This window comes from Heptranchias perlo, chromosome 1 (assembly GCF_035084215.1).
Source record: "Heptranchias perlo isolate sHepPer1 chromosome 1, sHepPer1.hap1, whole genome shotgun sequence".
Lineage (NCBI taxonomy): Eukaryota > Metazoa > Chordata > Chondrichthyes > Hexanchiformes > Hexanchidae > Heptranchias > Heptranchias perlo.
This window is the reverse complement of record NC_090325.1, coordinates 190,881,674-190,905,686: the sequence shown is the minus strand read 5'-3', so window position 1 is coordinate 190,905,686 and position 24,013 is coordinate 190,881,674. Positions and strand designations below refer to the sequence as shown.

At 46.1% G+C, this 24,013-nt stretch overlaps 1 protein-coding gene across 1 annotated transcript in view; it reads right to left on the bottom strand.

The window, feature by feature from the left end:
* The window catches only part of grid2 (glutamate receptor, ionotropic, delta 2), a 700,148-nt gene that overhangs the window by 272,595 nt on the left and 403,540 nt on the right, over window positions 1–24,013 (bottom strand). Inside the window, exon 6 of the mRNA XM_067984186.1 lies at window positions 8,016–8,221. Within this exon, the coding sequence (XP_067840287.1) occupies window positions 8,016–8,221 (206 nt within the window). The remainder of the gene's footprint in view (window positions 1–8,015; window positions 8,222–24,013) is intronic.

Here is a 24,013-nt window from a genome sequence, read left to right as displayed (position 1 = left end):
CTGTTAGGATGAGATCATGATGTGGAGATGCCGGTGATGGACTGGGGTGGACAAATGTAAGGAATCTTACAACACCAGGTTATAGTCCAACAAATTTATTTTAAAATCACAAGCTTTCGGAGATTATCTCCTTCGTCAGATGAGATCAGTGAGAGACAAGAAACAGCTGATCACGTCTGTACTACATTCTGCAATACACTTTTTTTTTAATTGCATCCTCAGTCCTCAACGCGACCTCACCCTGGAGTATTTATTTAACAATCGATGACCAGTTGAGGATGTAATTCTCTCCAAACTGGTAGCATGTTTGTGATGAATTAGTCTTACGATTCTGAATCTATTTATAATCCATTTCAGACTGACTATCTTTCTGTATCTAATGCCTCTGTTTACATTCGTGAAAAATGATTCAACTCCAAATCTATTTCATCATTTCGAGATTGAATTTGCACATGTTTACATTGCTGCCGCATACAGTGTTACACCTGGAGTCTGTTCAATCTACTTATACTGATCAATCATTTATACACGGTATTGCAGTGAACGATAGGGGGAATTTTAACTCCTGGGTGGAAAGCAGCAGGAGGCCTAAGCTGTTCGATCAGGGACCTGCAGTGGGAGGCTTGATCTATTTTCATGGCCAGGCTTCATTAACATTCCGCTGGCCGGCTGCCCACCTGAAACAGGCACCTGGAGTCAGCTTGACGGCTTTGGGCCTGTGAAGGTCGAAGGTCACCAGGCTGGCAGTCGGGGGTCGTGTTCGGGAGGGTTCCATGGGTCGGAAGAGGGGGGGGGGGGGAAGCCCGGGGCGACAACGGCTCAAGCTTTCTTTGCGGGGCTCGGAGGAGGAGGAGTTTCACCGATCACTGGCACCGGCAGTCCGCTCAGTCAGCATTGTATTGGGGTCCTAATGACTCATCGTAACCCCAATAGCGTTTATTAATGAGGCTCCTGCCGGAGCCAGGCGAACGCTTCAAACACCCAAGAAAATAACCACGTTAAAATGGCCACAGGGTGGGAAAAGAGCAGTAAATCATCACTTGGGTTTTAGCTACCATCGGATGGAGAGAGTTCAAGTTCTCCATATTATGTCTAACCTCGTAATAAGGCTCTCTTGTCTGTCAGCCTTGGATCAGTGGGTAGCACTCATGCCTCTGAGGGAGTGTTGCACTGTCAGAGGTGCCGTCTTTTCGATGAGACATTAAACCGGGGCCCGTCTGCCCTCTCAGGTGGATGTAAAAGATCCCACGGCTACTATTCGAAGAAGAGCAGGGTAGCTCTTCCTGGGGTCCTGGCCAATATCTAAAAAACTGATCATCTGGTCATTATCACATTGCTGTTTGTGGGAGATTTCTGTGCGCAAATTGGTTGCCGCGTTCCCCATCACAACAATGACTGCACTTCAAAAAATACTTCCTTGGCTGTAAAAACGCTTTGGGACGTCCTTTGGGAGAACCTATAAATGTACATCTTTCTTCTTCTTTGTGTAAACTCCTTTTCTTGAGTTGGAAAGTTAAATTCTGTGTGTTTTCTAAATTGTCTGTTGTTGGTTTCATAGTGATCTTGTTCTCAAGCCAAGTGTACAAAACTGAATACATTGATTCCATCCCTTCACTGCACATGGGATAGCCATACTTTGGTCATTGCAGTAATAGTTATGTCCAGGCAAAAGTGAGAATTAAATTTTTAAAAAATCTTGGGATGTGGGCACTATCGGCAAGGCCAGCATTTATTGTCTGTCCCTAGCTGTCCCTTGAGAAGGTGGTTGATGGGCCTTCCACTTGAACCACTGCAGTCCGTGTGGTGAAGGTTCTCCCATGCTGCCGTTAGGTAGGGAGTTCCAGGGTTTTGACCCAGCGATGATGAAGGAACGGGCAATATATATGAATTCAAATATAAATCACCAATGGCAGGAATTTCCCTGACGTGGAAGTGGAATGTTTCTTAATAGTGTGAGATGAATCACTCGCCTGTTCGCCAATCGACAAGGCTTCAAGAGAGAAGCCTCAGATTGCAACCTACAACCGCATCTTTGGAAAAAAAAGCTACTGTGAAAGTTACTAGGCTCCCAAACTGCCATTGCTGTGGCATGTCATCTTGAAAGAGCAAACAACTTGGAGGACAGGAAGACAGTCTTGCTGCCTGTTTCTGAATATGGCATTGTCTTGAAGAGCTGTCATAAGTCACTTGCACTCAAGCCACAATGGGACCTTTCCAGTTAAAGGTTATCTGCATGCTAAATGAAGGTCAGCATGTGGCATTTTGTTGAAAGGGCCAGTACTAGAAGATATTTTCTCATTCCCTGTGATTTCTCAGAGGATGTTGGAGAATCCATAAATATGTCTTCTCCACAACACACTCCTTGTGACAAAGTTGAGAGACCAGCAAAAAATTTTTTAAAAAAATTCAATTTACCATTTTCACAATTGTATATGCACTATCCTTCCCAAATTGACAAACCTTCTGCCATTATCTAACATTTTATTACTTTCCATTTTACAACAATTGATTCATTGCTAAATAGTTCCACTATTATCTGCCTTTTTACCTCAAGCACTGAATTGCTTTGAAGATTTTATTGTCTGGCTTTTCATGAACTCTTTTGACTTTTGCCAATCAGTCAGAAATGATGCTTCTGCCCCTTGTGATCTACAGTTTAGCTGGAAAGGCTGAACAGGCTGGGGCTTTTTTCCCTAGAAAAGAGAAGACTGAAGGGTGACCTGATAGAGGTCTTTAAGATTATGAAAAGGCTTGATAGGGTAGACGTAGAGAAGATGTTTCCACTTGCAGGGGAGACCAGAGCTAGGGGCCATAGATATAAGATAGTCACTAATAAATCTAATAGGGAATTCAGGAGAAACTTCTTTAGCCAGAGAATGGTTACAATGTGGAACTCGCTACCTCATGGAGTAGTTGAGGCAAATAGCATAGATGCATTCAAGGGGAAGCTAGATAAGTACATGAGGGAGAAAGGAATAGAAGGATATGTTGATGGGGTTCGATGGAGAGGGGTGGGAGGAGGCTCGTGTGGAGCATAAACACCGGCACGGACCTGATGGGCCAAATGGCCTGTTTCTGTGCTGTAATTCTGTGTAAAATGCTGCTTTATGTGTGTGGATTTAATAATAGAATGAGGGTTTTATTTTGAGTCTATGCTAATGTACATTGCATCATTCAGTGTATTTTCCTCAACATATTTGTGAAGAGTTTAAGCAAAACTTATTTTTACTCTGACGCACAAAGTTGCATCACAGACACGGGCCTCCATCTTAACTCGGGGCGGGTACATGGTACATGGAGGGGGGGGAGGGGGGGGAGGGGGGGAGGGAGGGAGAGGGGAGGGAGGGAGGGGGGAGGGGAGGAGGGGGGGAGGGGAGGAGGGGGGGGAGGGGAGGAGGGGGAGGGGAGGGAGGGGGAGGGATGGAGGAGAGGGGAGGGAAGGTGGGGGCAGTGCAAGTGACAAGCTTGCATGCTGAGGCCTGAACAGATTTTAGCTCCTGGGCCCCATTTACACATTTACTTCACTACTTGGCCGATGGGCAGGAGCCGGAATTCCCCGGCAAAAAAGTGAGTCCGTCGGAGGGCTTGGGAAGGGAATTGCCATCAAGAAAGAGGTGGGCGGGGGGGTGGGGGGCCGGTGGTGATGGATCCATGGTTTCCTTGTGAAGCCCAGGAGAGCATTTCAACTCCTCCTGGCCCACAAAGAAACTAAAAAAAAATGTAAAAACTCACCTGGCTTGGACCCCAGCTGCTGTCCCTGGCGGGGAAGCCGCCATCGCTCCCCCCACTCAGGCTTCAGGTTAAAATGGCAGATCAGGCCCCAATAATGTCATCAGGTCCCCAACTGCATATTTAAAGAGGACCTCACCGGCTTGAGGTGGGTGTCCTTGCTGCCTGCAATTTAAAATTTAAAATTGCAGTCAGCCAGATCAGTGTGGGAAAGTGCCCCCCCCGCTCCATTTTAACGCCCCTCCCCGTTTTGCAGAAACCGAGGTCCTCCCTCATCTAAAAGGAATCAAGTCAGACTCGAATCAGGACAGGGTCGTTTTACATGACACAGATAACATTTACAATCACTTTCAAAGGTTTCCAATTAAAATTAAAACGGGACAGCATTAAATAGAATGAAAGCCAATCAATAAGTGGAATGTACTTATGGGCAGAGAAATTAAGGTTAAAAACTTGGAATCATTTTTTTAAAAATCAGCTGAAAGCTGTGATGGGACTGCAGGTTTTCTCTGCATGAACAAGCTAGGTTGGTCTGGGGGTGGGGGAGGCTGCAAGAATTGGGGGAATCCCGAGGGCGTGAGGAAGCTGGCTCCAACCCGCTGATTTCCAGGCTCCCCACGGATGCACCTGTGTGCGCGTGTGCCTCACAAATGCAGAAGTCCCGCCGGCTGATAGTTAAAGAACCAAATGTGCCTCATTGAGGTACTTAAGGTACTTTATTTCTGACATAGTAGAGAGTTAAAACGATTTTAAACTTACCTGGGTGGCTTTCCCACGGCTTCCGATTCGTGCCGGATCAGGCAAAAATAAAGTAAATAACTTAAATAAAAAACCATTGCACAAAGTTAAAAAACAAAATAAACCTACCTTTCCACCCTGCTCCAATGTCGAATGTCTCCCTCTCTGATGTTCCCCTCTCCCCCATGTCTCCCTCTCCGATGTCCCTTTCCGCCCCCGATGCCCGATGTCTCCCTCTCCAATCTCCCCCTCTCCCCCCACCGATGTCCCTCTCTGATCTCCCCCTTCTCACCCTCCGTGATCTTCCCCTCTCCCCCCGCCCCGATCTTCACTGTCCTCCACTCTCTGTTCCAGTGCCAAATGACGTCTCTCTCTCTCTCTCTCTCTCCCCCCACCCCTCGGCGTTGCAGCGCCCGTCGGCAGCCAGCCTGTCAATCGGGTTTGCCACGCTCACCTTCACGCACCCCCCCCCCGCTGCCAACCCGCCACCATTTCAAAATTGAGCCCCCATATGTCTGTAAAAAATAAAATGAACAGCAGGAGAACTGGAAGTTGGCATTCTCCTTTTCTGCTGTACTTCCACAACTGACCAGAAGTGTCACTGTTGAGCAAGTGTGGAACCAATACAAGGCTGTGTCCAATCATTTAAACTGTGAAATTAAAATAGTCTATTTCTTCTCAGAGAATGCAAAGATTTGGTTTGAAACTGAATTTGTTTCAGTTGAGCTAAAGGTCAAATAATTTTCAGAATCGTCATCCAGAAGGTAGAAAATTGGAAGGTAATTACCATGTTAGCTGTACCGTCCAATACAAAACACTCGGTCTCAGACTTTAAGTCAGTCCAACAAAGAAAAGAGTTCGACAAGCTTTCAAAACCTCAGGGATACAGGCTTCAGGTCTTCCAGAAAGTCTTACAATGATCTGTAAAGACTAAATCCTGTTCAAGGGGTTGGATTTGCCAAATTAGAAGGTTTTCGAGCAGGCTTTACTCCTGCTTCAGAAATACTGCTGCAGACTGGTTGTGTTGGCCCCCTTGCTGCTAGTTCCTGCTGTCTTAGGTGTTACATCTGCCTTGATTTATTACATTACTGATCAAGCCATTATTCTAAGCTTTCTATATTGCAAGGCACTTTACCATGGCAACGCCGCCCCATTGAAGGAGCAGCACTGCATTCGATTAGCATAAATAGGCCCTTGTATATATTTTCACCAATTCCTGTGGATGAAGTTTCGAATTTGTTTCAAATTAATAATATTTATGGGCCAGTTCACTCCATTACTTCTAGCAATGGCCACAGAGCCAGGTACAGTATTTAGTCTTTACCTGTGTAACGTGCTGCGGAAGAAAGGACTTTTGAGGGATGTACAGTCATCCCTCTGCACTGCACTACCTCAGTTCCAAGATCACAATCAGGGACAAGTGGTGTTCAATTATTTATTTTAAAGATCGACGACTTTCAGTGAAGTTTTAAAAGATGTTTCTTATTTCCTCATTTTCCTGACTGGAGGGCAGACAGTCCACTTGCTCTCGGGTCTCCATTGATGCCACTCTAACGTGTGAGAGGGAAGCCCAGAATGACCGCACTTCCGATTTCCCTTCCCTTGCTATTGGGGGGCAGCTGCTGTCTGTTCAGCACCTCTTCGTGGTGGTGTGGTTAAGATCAGGAAGTCAACCATATGAAGAAACATGTGCAAAGCAGCTTCCTATCAATCCACGATACAATGCTTTGAAGTTTTCATGTGCTTTGCTATCACGTCACAGTGAAGGGAGCTTCCGCTCTCCATAAACTTGAGCTCCTTCAAAACTCTGCTGCCCGTAGTCTAACCTGCACCAAGCCCCTATCACCCTGTGATCGCTGACGTACAGAGGCTCTCGGTCCACCAAAGCCTCAGTTTTAAAATTCTCATTCTCGTGTTTAAATCTCTCCATCGCCTCGCCTCTCCCTATCTCTGTGACCTCCTCCAGCCCTACCTCCCTCCAAGAACTTTGCGTTGCACCAATTCTGGCCTCTTGTGCTTCCCCCACTCCCTTCGTCCCACCATCGGTGGCCGTGCCATCAGCTGCCTCGGCCCTAAAGCTTGGGAAATCCCTCCCGAAACCTCTCCGCCTCTCCAACTCTCCTCCTTTAAGATCCTCCTTAAAACCTACCTCCTTGACCTAGCTTTTCGTCGCCAGTCCTAATATCTCCTTCTTTGGCTGGGTGTGAATTATGCTCCTGCGAAACACCTTGGGATGTTTTCCGACGTTAAAGGCACTATATGAACGCAAGTTGTTGTTTAGAAGGGTAGCATAATGGTAGCACTTGTTGGAGCAGCAACATGTGGTGCTATAGAGTAGTGGGACAAAGATTCAACATCTCAATCTACAGAGTTGCTGGTCTCAGCCATATTGCTGTGGGGAGATGTAGAGCAGAGACTCTCCTCAGGATTCATCACCAGGCTGCTGTCACACTTCCATGTGCTGGCCCAGTATTACATCTTAGCCATTTATCCATTTGACAGTTGGGCTTAGAAATTTGATTGAGCAACGCCATGTTTTTCAGACACTGAAGGGTCCAATATGGTACGTTCCTTCCATGCCGGGTATGTGCCTCACACCATATTGGTTAGGGCGCACGATAGTCATCCAGGGCACCCGCCTGAAACAAGTGTTAAGCCCATTACTATGCAAATTGGGGACCTAACACCTATTTCAGGCCCATTTCCGATATTGGATCTCAACTGTCCACAGCACGAGCCATACATGCTGTGGTCCATTTTCTCTGGCAAACATCATCAAACCAACAGTCTTTAAAAGGACTGCTGGAGGCTGCCATCAAAAAGGTGAGTAACGGTGGATGTCGTATTCATGGTCTGCTACTAGATGTTGCTGGCACCACTTAGTACCAGTCACATTTACAAATGTGTTGAAAGGACAGGGAATCACTGCTGCACTCACTTTCTCTCTATTTTGACTCCAGGATTGGGCTCCTGGAAATTGGACACGAGAATCTGAGCAGACTGGTTTCAGGATCCCAGGTAGGAAAGTATGTGTCAGTTTTCACTTTAAGTGAACCACAAAAGAAGTTCTGATTGCAATGCCCATCCCCCTCATTGCAGTCTGTGTGTCTCTGTTTTTAAGACTGACAAAAGGCCATTGTAATTTGTCATTCAAACTATTTCATGATTCATTAGAAATCTGGACGGCAGTGATAGTTAACATGAGAATCAAGGGGTGTTGGTTTGCTGATGAGCAGATTCAAAATGGCCGCTTCTAGGGCGCCATTATCTCAACATCAGACCTCAATATCATCTAGTATTTGGACACGCTTGTTGGTCCTAACAGTCAACTAATACAAAGTAACAACATCACCGTGTGCATAATGAACAGTAAAATCAACATAGAAGAACAAGAATTCCGATACCTGACCTGCAGTGAAATAATGGATTTTCATTTACAAAATTCAAGTTGATTTTATATAACCAAACGAACATGACAGCAATTTGGTTTCATTCACCAACACGGTGTTATTCTTACATGGTGTGTGCACACGCTGTTATACCCCTACCTGAGCAACAAAGGCCTTCGCTGTCTGTGGGCTCAGGAAGAGAATAGCCCGTCGAAGTGTGTCGCGATACCGATTCATCTCTTCCAAACGCATCGTGGCAAACATGGTACTGATCATCCTGTTGATGTTATTTTCCACTTTCTGCAGAGCGACATCCATCCCCTGCTGGGATGCTTTATCCAAGAAGTCTTGAATCCCGCGGATATCTGGCAATTACAGGATAATGATCACCCTGTTAAATATTACGTTAAGTTACAGAACCCCGAATGGAGACTTTCTAAATCTCATTTCTTTTTTCAAAAAAAGTTAACGTCAGCTAAATTATTTTGGTGCAAGTCTTGTACAAGTACTCATTGCACAGACCCTGGTTAGATCCCCTGGATCAGTGCCCTCCTAATGGTGATTAGGAATGCCCCAAAATGCAGTGAGAATGTAAAAAGGCTGATGGTCAGTCTGGTTTAAGATTCACTTTATTTTTCAGCATATAATCTGCAAGACAATGGACATTTCATCAATATTACAAACTGAAGTTTAGAAATCAAGCAGTGTATCTTCTAGATTCAACAATATCATATTTAATAATGTTCTGCGACATTCATGTTATTAATGGCACCATCCCATTTCCTTTCAAAGCCAACATCATCACCTCCCCATTGAAATAAAAGACCCAAGACCTTTTTGTCCTCTCCACGTGTTGCCCCACCTCTAACCTCCTTTTCCTCTTTGAACATGTTGTCATCTCCCAGCTCTGTGCATATGTCCCAAAGATGTGGAGATGCCGGTGATGGACTGGGGTGGACAAATGTAAGGAGTCGCACAACACCAGGTTATAGTCCAACAGCTTTATTTGAAATCACAAGCTTTCGAAGCTTTGCTCCATCACCTGACGAAGGAGCAAAGCTCCGAAAGCTTGTGATTTCAAATAAAGCTGTTGGACTATAACCTGGTGTTGTGCGAGTCCTTACATATGTCCCAAAACTCACTGTTCAAATCCGTCCAGTCCAGCTTCCATTCTTCTCACTGCACAAAGGCTGTCTTTGCTAAAGTCAAGAATGACATCCTCTGTGACTGTGACCACGGCCCATTATCCCCGCGCCCCCCACCTTGTCCTCCTCAATATCTCCACAACATTTGATAAAGGTTAACTGTGCCATCTTCCTCCATTGCCTCTCCTCCATTGTCCAGCTCCACAGGACTGCCCTTGCATAGTTCCACTCCGACCTGTTTAAACACAGTCAAAGCATTTCTAGATAAGGCATCTTTTCCCACTCCCATATTGTTTCCTGCGCAGTCCCCCAAGGACTTACTCTTTCTCTCACCCCTCTCTATCTCTGCAACCTCCTCCAACTTTATGTCCCCTCCTGCATCCTTCAGTCTTCTGATTCTGGCCTTTTGCACATCCTCTCTCTCATCCCACCATTCGCTGCAAAATCATCAGCTGTCCCAACCCTACTCTCTGGATTTCCATTCTGAAGACCCTCTTCCTCCCCCTTTTTGGACATCTTTTAAAAAGGTTCTCCAAATTCACCTTTCCAACTAAGTCTTCAGTCACTCTTAATCTTCCTCTCCATGGCTTGGGGGGAGGTCCATTCCCTCAACTATTCCTTTTCATTTTTTTCTCCTCTTCCCACCCCATAAAGTACCTTGGGACATTTTCTATATTAAGTACGCTATCTAAATGCAAGTTGTCACAAGCAATCAAAATGATTACAAAAAGAAAGGAAACAGTATTGACATTCTGGGAAACGCTGCATCACTTTCTAGCTTTGTCAGCTGAATTAATTTACGATCGAGGTGGTCTTAGGTACATTTGAAGAGCAGCTGCAGATGTAATTGTGTTATGGTTTCTGCTTTGCCAGTCACCCCGTTGTGTGTTACAGTGCAAACAGGATGGCTTAAAGTTAATCTGCCTGCTGCCTGAAGCAACTTGACGTGAAGCAGTTGGAGCCAAGTAGCTATATCAACAGAGCTATAGTAATTAGTATTGATGCTATTACAGAGCAGGCAACGACACAAACATACAGAATTATCGTGAAAAAAAAAACTAACAGCGTGCTCCTTAAGCAAATCTATTACAATGTCAAAAGCCAGAAAATTAAATTCAACAACCTAAAGAAAATAATCCCAGTAGAGATTGAACTGCATTTGAGATGTTGGGTTGGAACATAAGAAATAGGAGCAGGAGTAGGCCATACGGCCCCTCGAGCCTGCTCCGCCATTCAATAAGATCATGGCTGATCTTCAACCTCAACTTTACTTTCCCGCCCAATCCCCACACCCCTTGAGTCCCTTAGAGTTCAAAATCTATCTATCTCAGTCTTGAATATACTCAATGACTCAGCATCCACAGCCCTCTGGGGTAGAGAATTCCAAATATTCATGACCCTCTGAGTGAAGAAATTCCTCCTCATCTCAGTCCTAAATTTCCGACCCTTTATCTTGAGATCATGTCCCCTAGTTCTAGACTCTCTCGCCAGGTGAAACATCCTCTCAGCATCTAACTTGTCAAGCCATCTTAGAATCTTATATGTTTCAATGAGATCACCTCATTGAGTGATCTCATTGAAACATATAAGAGAATATAAGCCCATTCTACTCAATCTTTCCTCATAGGACAACCCTCTCATCCCAAGAATCAATCTAGTGAACCTTTGTTGCACCGCCTCTAAGGCAAGTATATCCTTCCTTAGGTAAGGAGACCAAAACTGCACACAGTACTCCAGGTGTGGTCTCACCGATGCCCTGTGCAATTGCAGCAAGCCTTCCTTACTCTTGTATTCTTACCCCCTGCAATAAAGGCCAACATACGATTTGTCTTCCTAATGCTTAAGAAGACATGCAGTAAAAAGAGATTAGAGAGAAAGTGACCTTTTAGTCATAGTTTGGTAAGAAACCCGAGGTTATAACAAGACTATCACTGCTTTAAAGAACACTGTTCTGAGGAGTCCATCATTGAGGTAATAATGAACAAGGCATTGAGATTATAGTCTGAAAATTGTATGCGATTGGGCTTAACTAAAGTTCTTTATGGTTTTTTGAGAGTTACAAAGAACACTGCTTAGCAAGGAATTTTATTTTTTCAGTATTTGGGCTAAAACATGAGCGATAAGTCCCAAGCAGTTGGCCAGCCAAAATGAAGGAAGAAGTCATGATCAAGCTGTAACCTTCAATCAGGAGGCATTTAAGCAGCTGAGATAATATTGGGAAGGCCAAGGCATTTGACCACTAAGCACAATTGCTGATGTATGAGGCATTATAGGTTTACTGCCCGATTGGAAGCCCTGCTGCTAGGAGTCAGAAGAGAGGGACACACTGTACATGACTGATGCTCACCACTCTAGAAATGCCTGAGGGAGCAGGCATGAGAGGAAGTGGCAGAAAGAGTGATCACCATGCCCAGCATTGGCAGAAGCTGGAAAAATGTCAGGAGAATTAAGTCAGACCTCAAGAAATCATGCTAGGGTAAGCCAACGATATTGCTCGGCATGACGAACATCTGCCCCAAGTACACATGAAGTAAGGTCCTCTCTACTAACAGTTTAACCATTTAATGCTTGGTGTAGGTCACTCAGATGCAGAGCTGACATAACAGAGCCAACATAAAAGAATGAAAGGGGACAGCAGATAAGGATGATTCTTGAGACCCATTGAAGAAGGGTGGGTTGTCCTGCCATGAGCCTCCAGTCTGTCAAGATATCCAATGGGTTGCTTGAAGATGGCAGCGAGGTTATTCTTACCAGCAAAGGCTGAGCAGGCTGGGGCTCTTTTCTCTCGAGAAGGGCAGGCTGAGGGGTGATCTGATAGAGGTCTTTAAAATTATGAAGGGTTCAATAGGGTAGACGTAGAAAAGATGTTTTCACTTATGGGGGAGTCCAAAACTGGGGCTATAAATATAAGATAGTCACCAATAAATCCAATAGGGAATTCAGGAGAAACTTCTTTACCCAGAGAGTGGTTAGAATGTGGAACTCGCTCACACAAGGAGTAATTGAGGCAAATAGCATAGATGCATTTAAGGGGAAGCTAGATAAGCATATGAGGGAGAAAGGAATAGGATATGCTAATAAGGTTAGATGAAGAGGGGGGGGGAGGCTCGTGTGGAGGATAAACACCGACGTAGACCAGTAGACCGGATGGCCTATTTCAGTGCTGTACATTCTATGTAATTCCATCCTACGCTCTATAATGATCTTGGTGATACCATGAGCCTAATTCTATCTATGCTCAAGGCCAGCAGTGAAATGTTTATGTGATGTATTGTTGTCCTACTGAGTGACACTCACAGACTGAATTTCCGTAGCATCCCAGTGAGCGTGGATCAATGAAAGTAGTGCTTGAATGTGTTTGACATTTGGTTCTTTTCTGTTTTCTCAGGAATAGAGGAACGCAAAATGAAAACACAGGCAGTGCTTCACGTAACAAGGCACCCTGCCAAGCACCAGCACAGCTGCACACATCCCAGAGGTCGTGGAAAGTGATGCAAGGGCAGCAGGTGATGCTTTGGAGCAGTTTATTTTGTGGATGTGGAGAAAACGTTTCACAAATGGGACAGCTTAGGCACTTATTGGAATGTATCTTGAATTAGTGCCTGGAACACCAGTGTTCTAGTTATTCCCTCATTGTCACGGATATCCTTCTGCTTTGCCATTTCTTCCGGATCCTGGCCTGCTTGCTCTCCACTACTAAGTTATGGTGCATTTTGAGAGTGGAGGAGGGCTGTACTTTAATGCATCCCACTGGCTTGTCAAGATGTCCAAAGCGTCACTTCAGGATTGCAGTCATATACTCTATAATGATCTTAGTGTCAGAATGAGCCGAGTTGTGCCCGCGGTTTGCTTCTGCCCGTAGCTGGCACAGGGGAACTGTAGTCTTCCTCAAACCATCCTTCCACTTTTCCTTCCCCTTCAAATAAGGGCTCCCGTAAGTTAAAATCTACCCCACCGTCTTAAAATAAAAACCCTGGCCCCGATTTTAAAAGGTGGGGAGAGGCGAGAACGATGTGCTCGAACCCCAAAGCGAGGGGTGCACCCGGAGCGTCCAGGGAGGTGGAGGTCCTGCCGATGTTAATGGCAGAGCCTAAGTAACATGAAAGTTCCCGCAGTCCCGTCCGACACCCGGCCCGATCCACCACCTTGCCAGCGGGCGGGAGCGGGAGCGGGAGCGGGAATTTGGTGGCAGGAGGCCGCAGCCGGGGACCCGTGGGAACGAATGGTCGCTGGCAGTCAGCGGGAGCAGAGGCTGGAGGCAATCGGTGGAGTGGAGGGGGGTGGGGGTGGTGGAGTGTCGATGCGATCGGGGATTGGGAGGGATTGCAGATGTGATCGAGGGGCGGGGCATTCCATAGCGACTGGGGAGGCCCAAGTACTCCTGTGGGTCTTGCAGGTAGGGGAGCACTCCTGCTCCTCCTAGCCCACAAGGAGCTCTGACAGAAGTATTTTGTTGAAACTTACCTTGGCCTCCTCTGCCCAGTCGGTGTTAAGTAGGCCCCCGTCTGCCTGTAGTGGGAGTCTAGGCCGACTCGAAAGTCAGCGTGGACAAGATGGCACTGGGCAGGAACAGAGCAACCTCAGGCTCGGTAAGTCGACGCAGCCTAATTTTAACCCTTCCCACGCACCATTCTCCTCCATTTTCTCTTTTCCATTTCATTATTTTAATGTTAATTTACTTTATTTCTACCAACAATACCTTAATCCATCCATCCTATGCCTTTAAAATTAAATACTTTCGCCGAGTTCCTTCAAACAAGAGCTGGACCTGTTTCTGGCTGGGGCAGAGATCACCTCTTACAAAAGGTGTATACTGTGTAACATTAATCATGGCCGGAGTGGACTGCTGGACTAGTTTTGATCACCTCAGGGAATCAGAAAGGAAATTTTCAGATTTGTTGCCCCTAATTGGCCTGGGTTTTTTATCTGCTTTTTCGCCTCTCCGAGGAGATTACATGGTTTCCGGGTGGGGAGTGTATATATTGCGATGCACAGGACGTCACAATTGTGTGGGACAAACTGGATGGACCAACAGGTCTTTTCCTGTCATTTTTTGCATGTTCGTTATGTTTTTGTATAATAATGTATAGTTCGTAAGCAAACAGTACCATAATTAACCCAATAGTATTCCATGTTCTTATTTAGATCACGGGTCTCTGCATCTTTATGAAGTAGAATCAAAGATTTTCACCCAGGATGGAGAGCTCCATCTAAAAATCTTTTTATAAAGTGCAATCTCTTCATAAGTCACTGCAGCTCTTTAGGGACACAGTTCATGTGATACAGCATTGCTACCAGGATCTTCAGAGGTTTCAGAATTGAATATTATTTCATTTTTCATCAGCAATTCCCATTATTTGTAAGCCTTAATATTATCAGTGAGAAAATAGAGAAATACAAAGCGCAAAGCACAGTTTATTACTGTTGCCCCAGCCACTATTGCCTGGCTTCATTTTATAATTAATGATTGCATTTAATGAAATCAATTTCATACAGAGCATCAAATCTCTTCATCTTTCCTTGTGGATTCAGAACACACCACTGGATTACAGCCTCTCGCATACGCAAGAAACAGTTCAACACCATTGTACTGGATGCTCGATCTTTAAACAGTTCTAGATATTTTATGCTGGGCACTCAATAATTAAAGCGTTCTAGATATGTGCGCTAGGTACTTAACAATTAAACTATTCCAGATAATTGTACAGGTACCCAATAACTAAACAATTCTAGATTCTGTGTTGGGTGCTTAAACGGTTCTAAATATGTGTGCTAGGTAATTAATTAAATAGTTAGAGATAATCGTGCTGCCTGTAAAATAATGAAACAGTTCTAGACAATTGTGGCGGGCACTCAGTAATGAAACAGTTCTAGATAATTGTGGTGGGCACTCAGTAATGAAACAGTTCTAGATAATTGTGCCATTACTTAGTAATTAAACAGTTATAGATATTTGTGCTGGCTGCTCAATAATGAACCAGTTCTAGATAATTGTGCTGGTACTCAGTATTGAAACAGTTCTAGATAATTATGTTAAGTGTGCAAAAATGATCCAGTTCTAGATATTTGTGGCGGTACTCAGTAATGAACCAGTTCTAGATAATTGTGCTGGTACTCAGTATTGAAACAGTTCTAGATAATTATGTTAAGTGTGCAAAAATGATCCAGTTCTAGATATTTGTGGCGGTACTCAGTAATGAAACAGTTTTAGATAATTGTGCTAAATATTTGTGCTGGTACTCGGTAATTAAACAGTTTTAGATATTTGCACTGGGTACTTAACAGTGGAACAGTTCTCGATGATTGAGCTGGGGCTATAGTCTTGTTACAAAGCTTCAACTGGAAAGACTTCCTTGCTGGATCCTCAGAGAGGGTTCAGAAAAGATTTACTGGAATGGTTCCAGGGATGAGGGATTTCAGTTGCGTGGATAGACTGGAGAAGCTGGGGTTGTTCTCCTTAAAGCAGAGAAGGTTGAGAGGAGATTTGATAGAAGTGTTCAAAATCATAAAGGGTTTAGATAAAATGAATAAAAAGAAACTGTTCCCATTGACGGTAGGGTCGAGAACCAGAGGATACAGGTTCAAGGTGATTGGCAAAAGAACCAAAGACGACATGAGGAGAAACTTTTTTACGCAGCGAGTGGTTATGATCTGCAATGCGTTGCCTGAAAGGGTGGTGGAGGCAGATTCAACCATGACTTTCAAAAAGGAATTGGATAGGTACTTGAAGGGAAAAAATTTGCAGAGCCATGGGGTAAGAGAGGGGGAATGGGACTAACTGAACTGCTCTTACAAAGAGTCGCCACGGGCTCGATGAGCCAAATGGTCTCCTTCTGCGCTGTAACCATTCTATGATTCTCTGAGAATCACCGTTGCCTGAACAATATTTGTAATTTCAGTTTTCTATTTGCAATGTAATATACCTTGGGGGTAATTTGGACTTCTGGCAATAGCGTGGACCATGCGGTACCAGTCCAGCCACCCGTTAAACGCCTCGCTTGAATTTTGTTTCCATTGCAGTCCGTTTTTCACTATCCCAACAGTTGCCATCCCAAGGCATTCCTGCCAATCAGCTTCCTCCCCTGACCCACCCAAGGTCCCTTTCTGCCGTCACTTCCACTGATTTCCTCCCCGTCGGACAGTTCTTGCAGAAAACATTTTCAAAACGTGTATTGAGTAATTCAATTGGTTCACCATTTTTAAATTTTTCAAGACTGGAACTTTAGAAATGGTCGCCCTCAACAAGTCACTCGTAATTTCTCACTGGCTGTTTTCCAGTCACTTTCCTCACTTTTGATTTGTAAAATCCCTTACTCATGAGTTCTATTTTTTCTTAATTTTGTTTCAATTTTGAGCCAATCAACTAAACACGAAGATGAAATGTTGACAGGAACATTGTGACTGATAAATTGTGACAACAGGAAGTAGGGTGATTGTGTACATGCAAGAATTTTAATATATTATGTAGATTATATAGATTGGGAAAAAAGACTGCTAGATCGACTGACAAAACATGGTTAGACAGCAATGCATCAAACTTCTAAGAAAGAGCATTTATGCAGCACTGTATCAGAATATCAAAACAATTCGCAACCAATGAATTACTTTTGAGATGCAGTCACTACGTTGTTATGTAAGCAACACGGCATCCAAATTTGCAAACGGCAAATGAGATGGAAGGCTAATCAATGTTGGCCAGGATACCAGGGGATCTCCCTGTTCTTATTCAAATACAGCCACGTGACCTTTTACATTGCCCTGAACAGATGGACAGGACCTTGGTTTAACATCTCATCTGAATGACGACACCTTTTTTTTACTATCGCACTGGAGTTTCAGCCTAGACCAAGTTCCCATGTTCTTGAGTGGGCCTTGAACCCACAACCTTTTGACTCAAAAACAAGAGTGTTACTAACCAAGCCAAGCTGCTACCTCTGTATGTATATCCATCGCCACATCATGTATATCCAATGCAGATTTAAGGAAGGAAAAAGGAACACCATAGGAACCAAAATAATTTGAACAGCACATGGTAGGAAAATAGTTGAAGATCAGAAATAGATGAGGTCAGAAGAAGAGCAATGTGATGGAAGACCTGAACAGAAGAAATATCGCACTAGCCTTCATCAATACTCCAGTGTCATAGGATCAGACAGACTTACAAAACTAATGTAGTGTGAATGCTCTGCAGCAAAAGCTACTTCCATCTTGTCCTTTAGTTATTGACTTATTGACTGAGCACCCAGATGTAAATTGCTATTTGGCACTTGTTACCTTTACAGTGAGAATAGACTTGTAATACTTATTCCATGCCCATCACTCGTCCCGAAACGATGCTGGCCGGCTGACTGACAGAATTCTGTGTGTTCAATACAACAAACAAATCTAACAGAGGTTTAGAGAATCGGGCAGGTTCGACAGCGAGCGGGCGATCTGCTCTGCCAAGTTAACGTCCAGCTGCCAAGCTTCAAAATCACCCCCATTGAATTTTACAGCACAGAAGGAGGCCATTCGGCCCATCAGGCCTATGCTGGACGTCTTAAAGAGCTCTACCTTCGTCCGATTCCCCCTACCCTTTCTCCACAGACCCTTAACTTTTTTTCTTTTTTCAAACACATTCATCTACGAGAGGCAGCGAAGAGAAGAGTGCCAAGGTTGACCCCTAGTGTCAGAGGTCTGAGTTATGAGGAAAGACTGAAGAGGCTTTTTAAAAATTCATTCATGGGATGTGGGCGTCGCTGGCAAGGCCAGCATTTATTGCCCATCCCTAATTGCCCTTGAGAAGGTGGTGGTGAGCCGCCTTCTTGAACCACTGCAGTTTGTGTGGTGAAGGTTCTCCCACGTCCAGCATAGGCCTGATGGGCCGAATGGCCTCCTTCTGTGCTGTAAAATTCAATGGGGGTGATTTTGAAGCTTGGCAGCTGGACGTTAACTTGGCAGAGCAGATCGCCCGCTCGCTGTCGAACCTGCCCGATTCTCTAAACCTCTGTTAGGTAGGGAGTTCCAGGATTTTGACCCAACGATGATAAAGGAACGGCGATATATTTCCAAGTCAGCCTGAAAAGAAGGCACCTGAGGGGTGATCTTATAGAAGCATATAACATCGGAACATAGGAAGTGCTAAATGGTCCATCCAGTTCACCTGGTAGTTGTATGATAAAATGATAATGGAGTTGTTGACTAATCATAACAATCAATCTCTATCAATTAGTTGACCAGACCCAGGCATGAGGCAATGAAAACTCCAGTGGTGGAGAGTTTTGGGAACCATAGACCCAAAGTCACACGTTCCTCCCAACCTGCTACACTTACCACACGTTGGGCGCTAAATTGGTCCATGTAGCACCCGTTGTTTCGGCGCTACACGGCCTCTCGAACATGGCGTCTTGGCTTCTCATGTCATGTTTGCAGCGTGACGTGCGCCGGACGCCATCTTGGTATAGGAGTTAGCGCATGTGTAAATCCCGAACGCTGGAAGCATGTAAAGCAGGGAGAAAATGCGTGCAATCAGTGTGCAACACTGATTTAAAGTGATAGAAAGCATTTTGGACCTCAACGCTCAACTCAACGTACAGACTTAACCATGCATACCTGAACGTGTCTTAGAGTGCCTGGAGGACCCCCCACCAAAGGGACCATGCAGGATTTACAGGTTAGTTGCTGGATTATTGCTTCTGACTGCTGGTGGAATAGGAAGTGTTTTTTGAATCTCCCCATACTTACTGAGAGTTCCTAAAGTACATTTGAGAGTGGTTTGCCAGGTACTGCCTTACGGTTCGGAAAGTTATAACCGTGGTTGAACAACATTCCTGGCAACCATGGGTGGTATGCTAGGTCTCCTGCTGGGCATTGTGCACGACTGGAAGCATGCAGAGAGGCCACGCACACCAGGTCAAGCTGCGAGGAGAGGGAGGAGGAAGAGACGCGGGGCACTGAGCAGGAGGCCCTATCCAATGACGATCTTCCGGGACCAATTCTCTTACCTCAACATGACCGAGGAGGGTTGCATCCGACGCCTGAGGTTCACCAAGGAGGCTGTGACCAAGATCTGTCAATTGGTGCGGCCACATCTGCAGCCTCAGAGCAGGGCAGCATTGCCTGTGGCTGGGAAGGTCACTGTGGCGCTGAATTTCTATGGCTCAGGATCATTTCAGGCCTCTGCTGATGACATGTGCAATATCTTGCAGTATGCAGTGCACTGCTGCATAAGGGAGGTCACAGACGCACTGTACGGGATGTGGAACAGGTTAATCACCTTTCCTCTTGACAGACAAGCAGAACAAGTGAGCACGGGGGTTTGCCCGCATTGCTGGCTTCTCCATGATGCAGGGTGCCATTGACTGCACGCACATTGCCCTGCGTGCCCTGCATATCAACTCGGCCGTTTTCATCAACCGAAAGGGCTTCCACTCCCTGAACATGCAGCTGGTGTGCGACCACATGAATCGAATCATGGAGGTTGATGCCCCCTACCCTGGGAGCAGTCATAACACCTTCGTCATGCGGCAGTCCAACGTGCCAGCTATCTTTCACCCGGCTTGGCAAGTCAAAGGCTGGCTACTGGGCGATAAGGGCTATCCCCTCACACCGTGGCTCATGACACCGGTCAGCAACCCATGCACATGTGCACAGCAGGCCTCTAATGAGAGCCATGCTGCCACATGCAACATCGTGGAGCACACCATAGGCCTCCTCAAACAACGCTTCCATTGCCTGGACCGGTCTGGAGGAGCCCTGCAGTACTCTGCTGAGCAGGTGGGCAGGTTCGTGATGGTGTGCTGCATACTGCACAACCTCGCCATCATGAGGGAGCAGCCTTTGCCACCAATGATTGGAGAAGACCCTGAGCCAGAGTTGGAGGAGGAGGAGGAGGCTGAGGACAAGGAGGGGGAGGAGCCAGAAGAGGAAGTGGAGGAAGACGCAAGGGTGCAAAGGGACCACACGCCTTGTCTGCAAGGGCTCTGCGTGCTCGCTTGATCCGTGCCCACTATCAATAATGTCAACTATATCCCCCAACTCACCAACAGTCCTACACTCCCCACCTTTTTGCTCCCACAAGGCAATCGAATCGCCCTCCATCTGATTACACGTTGGTTTCCCCCTCAGGTCATCGTACAAAAAAACCCCATCACCAAATGCAAATTCAAAGTCACGTTTCTCAATGAATAAATGAAATTATGGAAACAGAACAGAACTATTCGCCCTTGTGCATCCCCTTAGTGCCTTTTGTCCGTGTGCCTTTACCTATCCTAGTGCTCCGATGAGGTGCTTTCCCCAGTGGCTGGAGCATGGGCGGTGGGAGGCTGCTGGCCTTCAATGGAGGAGCGTTCAGATGGCCTTGGAGGACGACCTCGAGCAGCTCTGGGCCGGGAGGGCCCGGCTTCAGACTGCACCATCTCAGCATGGGCTGCAGCAATCTGGCCTGGCTGGCCAATAGACAACAACAAGGGCACTAGCAGTGTGGAAGGGGTGGGATCAGGAATGCTGTCATCCTGAGAGAGGACAGCAGGTCCGACTGCCATGGTGCCACTGCCACTCTCCCGGGACGGCGCTTCAGCAATCCTGGTGATCAGCTGGAGAACGGATTGCTGGAGTGCTGTGACGCCCTGGAAGCCCCGTTCCACAGTGGTCCCCAGACCCACGATAGCAGCAGTCTGAGCTTCCATTGCAGCAGTCTGAGCAGCAACCGCAGCTTGCAGACCTTTGATGACATTGGTTTTTGCTGCAACGGAAGCCGCGACATTGGCTATCAGATGCTGCATCATGGTGGGTTCCACAGGTGCACTGATGGAGGTGACCACCTGTTCCATGTTGGAAAGGATGGGCTCCAAGCTCTGCGCAAAGCCCTGTGCTAAGTTGGTGCTGGACTCCCCCATGCCCCTTGTCAATGTGCGCAGGCTTTCTGGCAGGCTTTCCAGTGCCCCAAGCATTTGTTGGTGTACGCCCATCAGCCGTCTTCTGCAGCCTGGCCCATCGAAGTCCTCATCTGCCTCCTCTGCAGCAGAACTAGTGAGTGACCTCGCCCTCCGGTGAGCTGGCACCTGTGGTCTCCGATCCCCCCACCCCGGCTCCTGCGCACTTGTGCTCGGTGTCTCACCACATGCAGATCCTTCCTCTAAACTAGCATCTAAACGATGCGCAGTGTTAGTTTCTGAGCTGGTGGAAGTGAGTGTCAGATTGAGTGACGGTGTGGCTTCAGTGTCCCCCTCCCCCTCCCCCTCCCCCTCCTCCTCGGACGGTGCCGCCACGTGTTCATGGGTATCTGCAATGGCAAAGGGAAACAGGTTGAGTTGTGGAGCGGGTAGAGGAGCAAGTAAGACGTGCGTGCTGACAGCATCTGCGGCACGTGAGTCAGAAAAGATTATGGGAGGAGGGAGATGTGTAAAACGAGAAGGAGCAATAGATATGCAGAGATCCCCTTCATTGGGACCTCCAGTGTGGCATGTTGTCACGGCTGCAGCGACGGCCTGCCCAATGATCTGAAGCACTGCCTCCTCTTGGGGGGTGAGGACATGTAAGTGTCCCCATCTACCCTCAGGTCTCTCCTGCTGCTGGCTGTTATGCACCACCTTCTCCTGCAAGACAGAGGACAGTGTATTAGTGAGTATCCTGCAAGGTGTGTGGGTGATGTGCCTGTCGTAGTTGAATAGCTGCCAGTGTGTGTGACCTGTGAGTGGCGGTTGTGTGGCCTGCAAGTGTGGTACTATGTGCGGGTGAGATGCAGCATGCCAAGTGCAGCGTTGCATATGGATGGGCAGTGTTTGTTGGTGGGTGGGTGACTGGGACTGTGATGCGTGGAGCAGTGGTGCAGTTGGTTGGATGCGCCACTTGACACTTGCATTCACTCACCTTGAACACTTGTGTCAAATCTTTGAACTTCTTTCAACACTGCAACCACGTGCTTGGTGCCATGCTCCTGGCGTTCACTTCCTGGGCCACAACCTGCCAATGCCTGCGGAGCTGCAGTCTGGAGGGTCTCCAGCCACTCTGCGGGTACATGTTGGCCCTCCTTTCATTGACCCCTTCCACCAGGGCCTCCAGTGCATCATCCGAGAAGTGTGGGGCCCTCTCTCGCGCCGGTCCTGCCATCCTTGTGGCCATCTTTCCCTTTTCCCAATGGACTGTGCATGTCCCATCTAAAATGTGCACCTGCACCTTTAAGAGGTGCAGGCTGCTGATGACGTGCGCTGTGCACGCCCCATTTCCGGCTTCCTCTTTCTCTGTGCAGCCTCTCAGCAGTGAGGACAGCGCTGGCTCCACGGAGATATCGTGGTAAGTAGCAGGCAGCTCAAACTTCACGTGCCGCCTGTGTAGGGGCCATCGGGCGCAGGGTAATTGCGATCACGCTAACCACGCCCGAAAATGGGCCGTTTCAAATTTTTCCCTCCCCCCATCATGTCTAAGATATTAGTAGCAAATGGTATGGAGAAGGTTAATCTGGAATACTACTTTAAATTAAATTGTCGGAGTAGTACAAGGGGGCCCAGCCTCAAACTAGTAAATGGTAACTTTAGGACGATTTCTGGAGGTTCTCCTTCACGTAGAACGCAATCAAAACTTGGAATGGACACCCAGATAGAGTGTCAGAGGTGGAAATCTTGGAATCATTTAAAAAACAATTAGTGTAGAGTTTTTATGGATGGATGAATTAAGATTGTTCTGAATGGCCTTCATCATTCATTAGTAACTTGGGAAAGATTACAGTGGACTAACATATAGAATTATTTCTCGAGCGATAGAATTGAAAAGCAGAGAAGTTATGCTAAACTTGTATCAAACCTTGGTTAAACCACATTTAAGAGCATCCTGCACAGTCCTGGTCTCCATCTTATAAAATGGATATAGAGGCACTGGAGAAGGTGCAAAACAGATGCACAAGGGTGATAACAGAACTGAGAGGATATACTTATCAGAGAAGGTTAATAGGCTGGGGTTCTTTTCTCTCGAGGAAAGGCTGAGGGGTGATCTGATTGAGGTCTTTATAATTATGAAAGGGTTTGAAAGGGTAGACATAGAGAAGATGTTTCCACTTGTGGGGGTGTCCAAAACGAGGGGCCATAAATATAAGATATTCGACAGTAAATCCAATAGGGAATTCAGGAGAAACGTCTTTACTCAGAGAATGGTTTGAATGTGGAACGCGCTATCACATGGAGTGGTTGAGGTGAATAGCATAGAAGCATTTAAAAAGAAGCTCGATAAGCACACGCGGGAGAAAGGAATAGAAGGATATGCTGATGTGGTTAGATGAAGAGGGGTGGGAGGAGGTTCATGTGGAGCATAAACGCCGGCATAGACCAAGTGGGCCGAATGGCCTGTTTCTGTGCAGTAGATTCGATGTAATTCTATGTGATGTAATGCATATGATAGACCTGGAAAAGGATCTTACATTTTTACATTACAGTCCACTCCTCTTAAATTAATTCAAATTTTTGGCTCAAAAATTGACTTTGAATTATGAGGAGTAGATTGCACATAATTTCAGGACAATTTGTGGGTTCATGTGCTGTCTGTAAAGTCTATCAGAGCACAGGGCACATCAATTCACCATTAGTTAAACTGGACTGTGTTTCATAATCTGTCCTCACAAAGTGATCCTTCAAAATTTAAAAAAAAATGTCCGTGTGAATAAATAACTGATGGTTAATGCATGGAAAACTAAGCGACTTTTGTGTGTGTAACTTTTTCGGGTTAGAAAAATCCGTCTCCATTACCAAATTGATTTGAACTGCCTCACGCACAATTAGAAGGCTGAATGAGAAAAAGATGATGCTCGACATGCTGCTGTTAAGAGTTTTTGAGTTCTCACCAGATCGCTGATACGCCCAAGTTTGTAAGAGCACCTTTTTAAAAAAACAGGTCAGAAATTGGGGGATAAATGGGGCATTTTAACGAGCAGCAATCGAAGAGCCATTCCGGTTCCGCGAAACCACAGCCTTCGTAGTGCGTTGTCACAAAATTACTGCTTGTCTCAAGTACATGACTAAGATTGACATATTTTCTCCTGGTGAA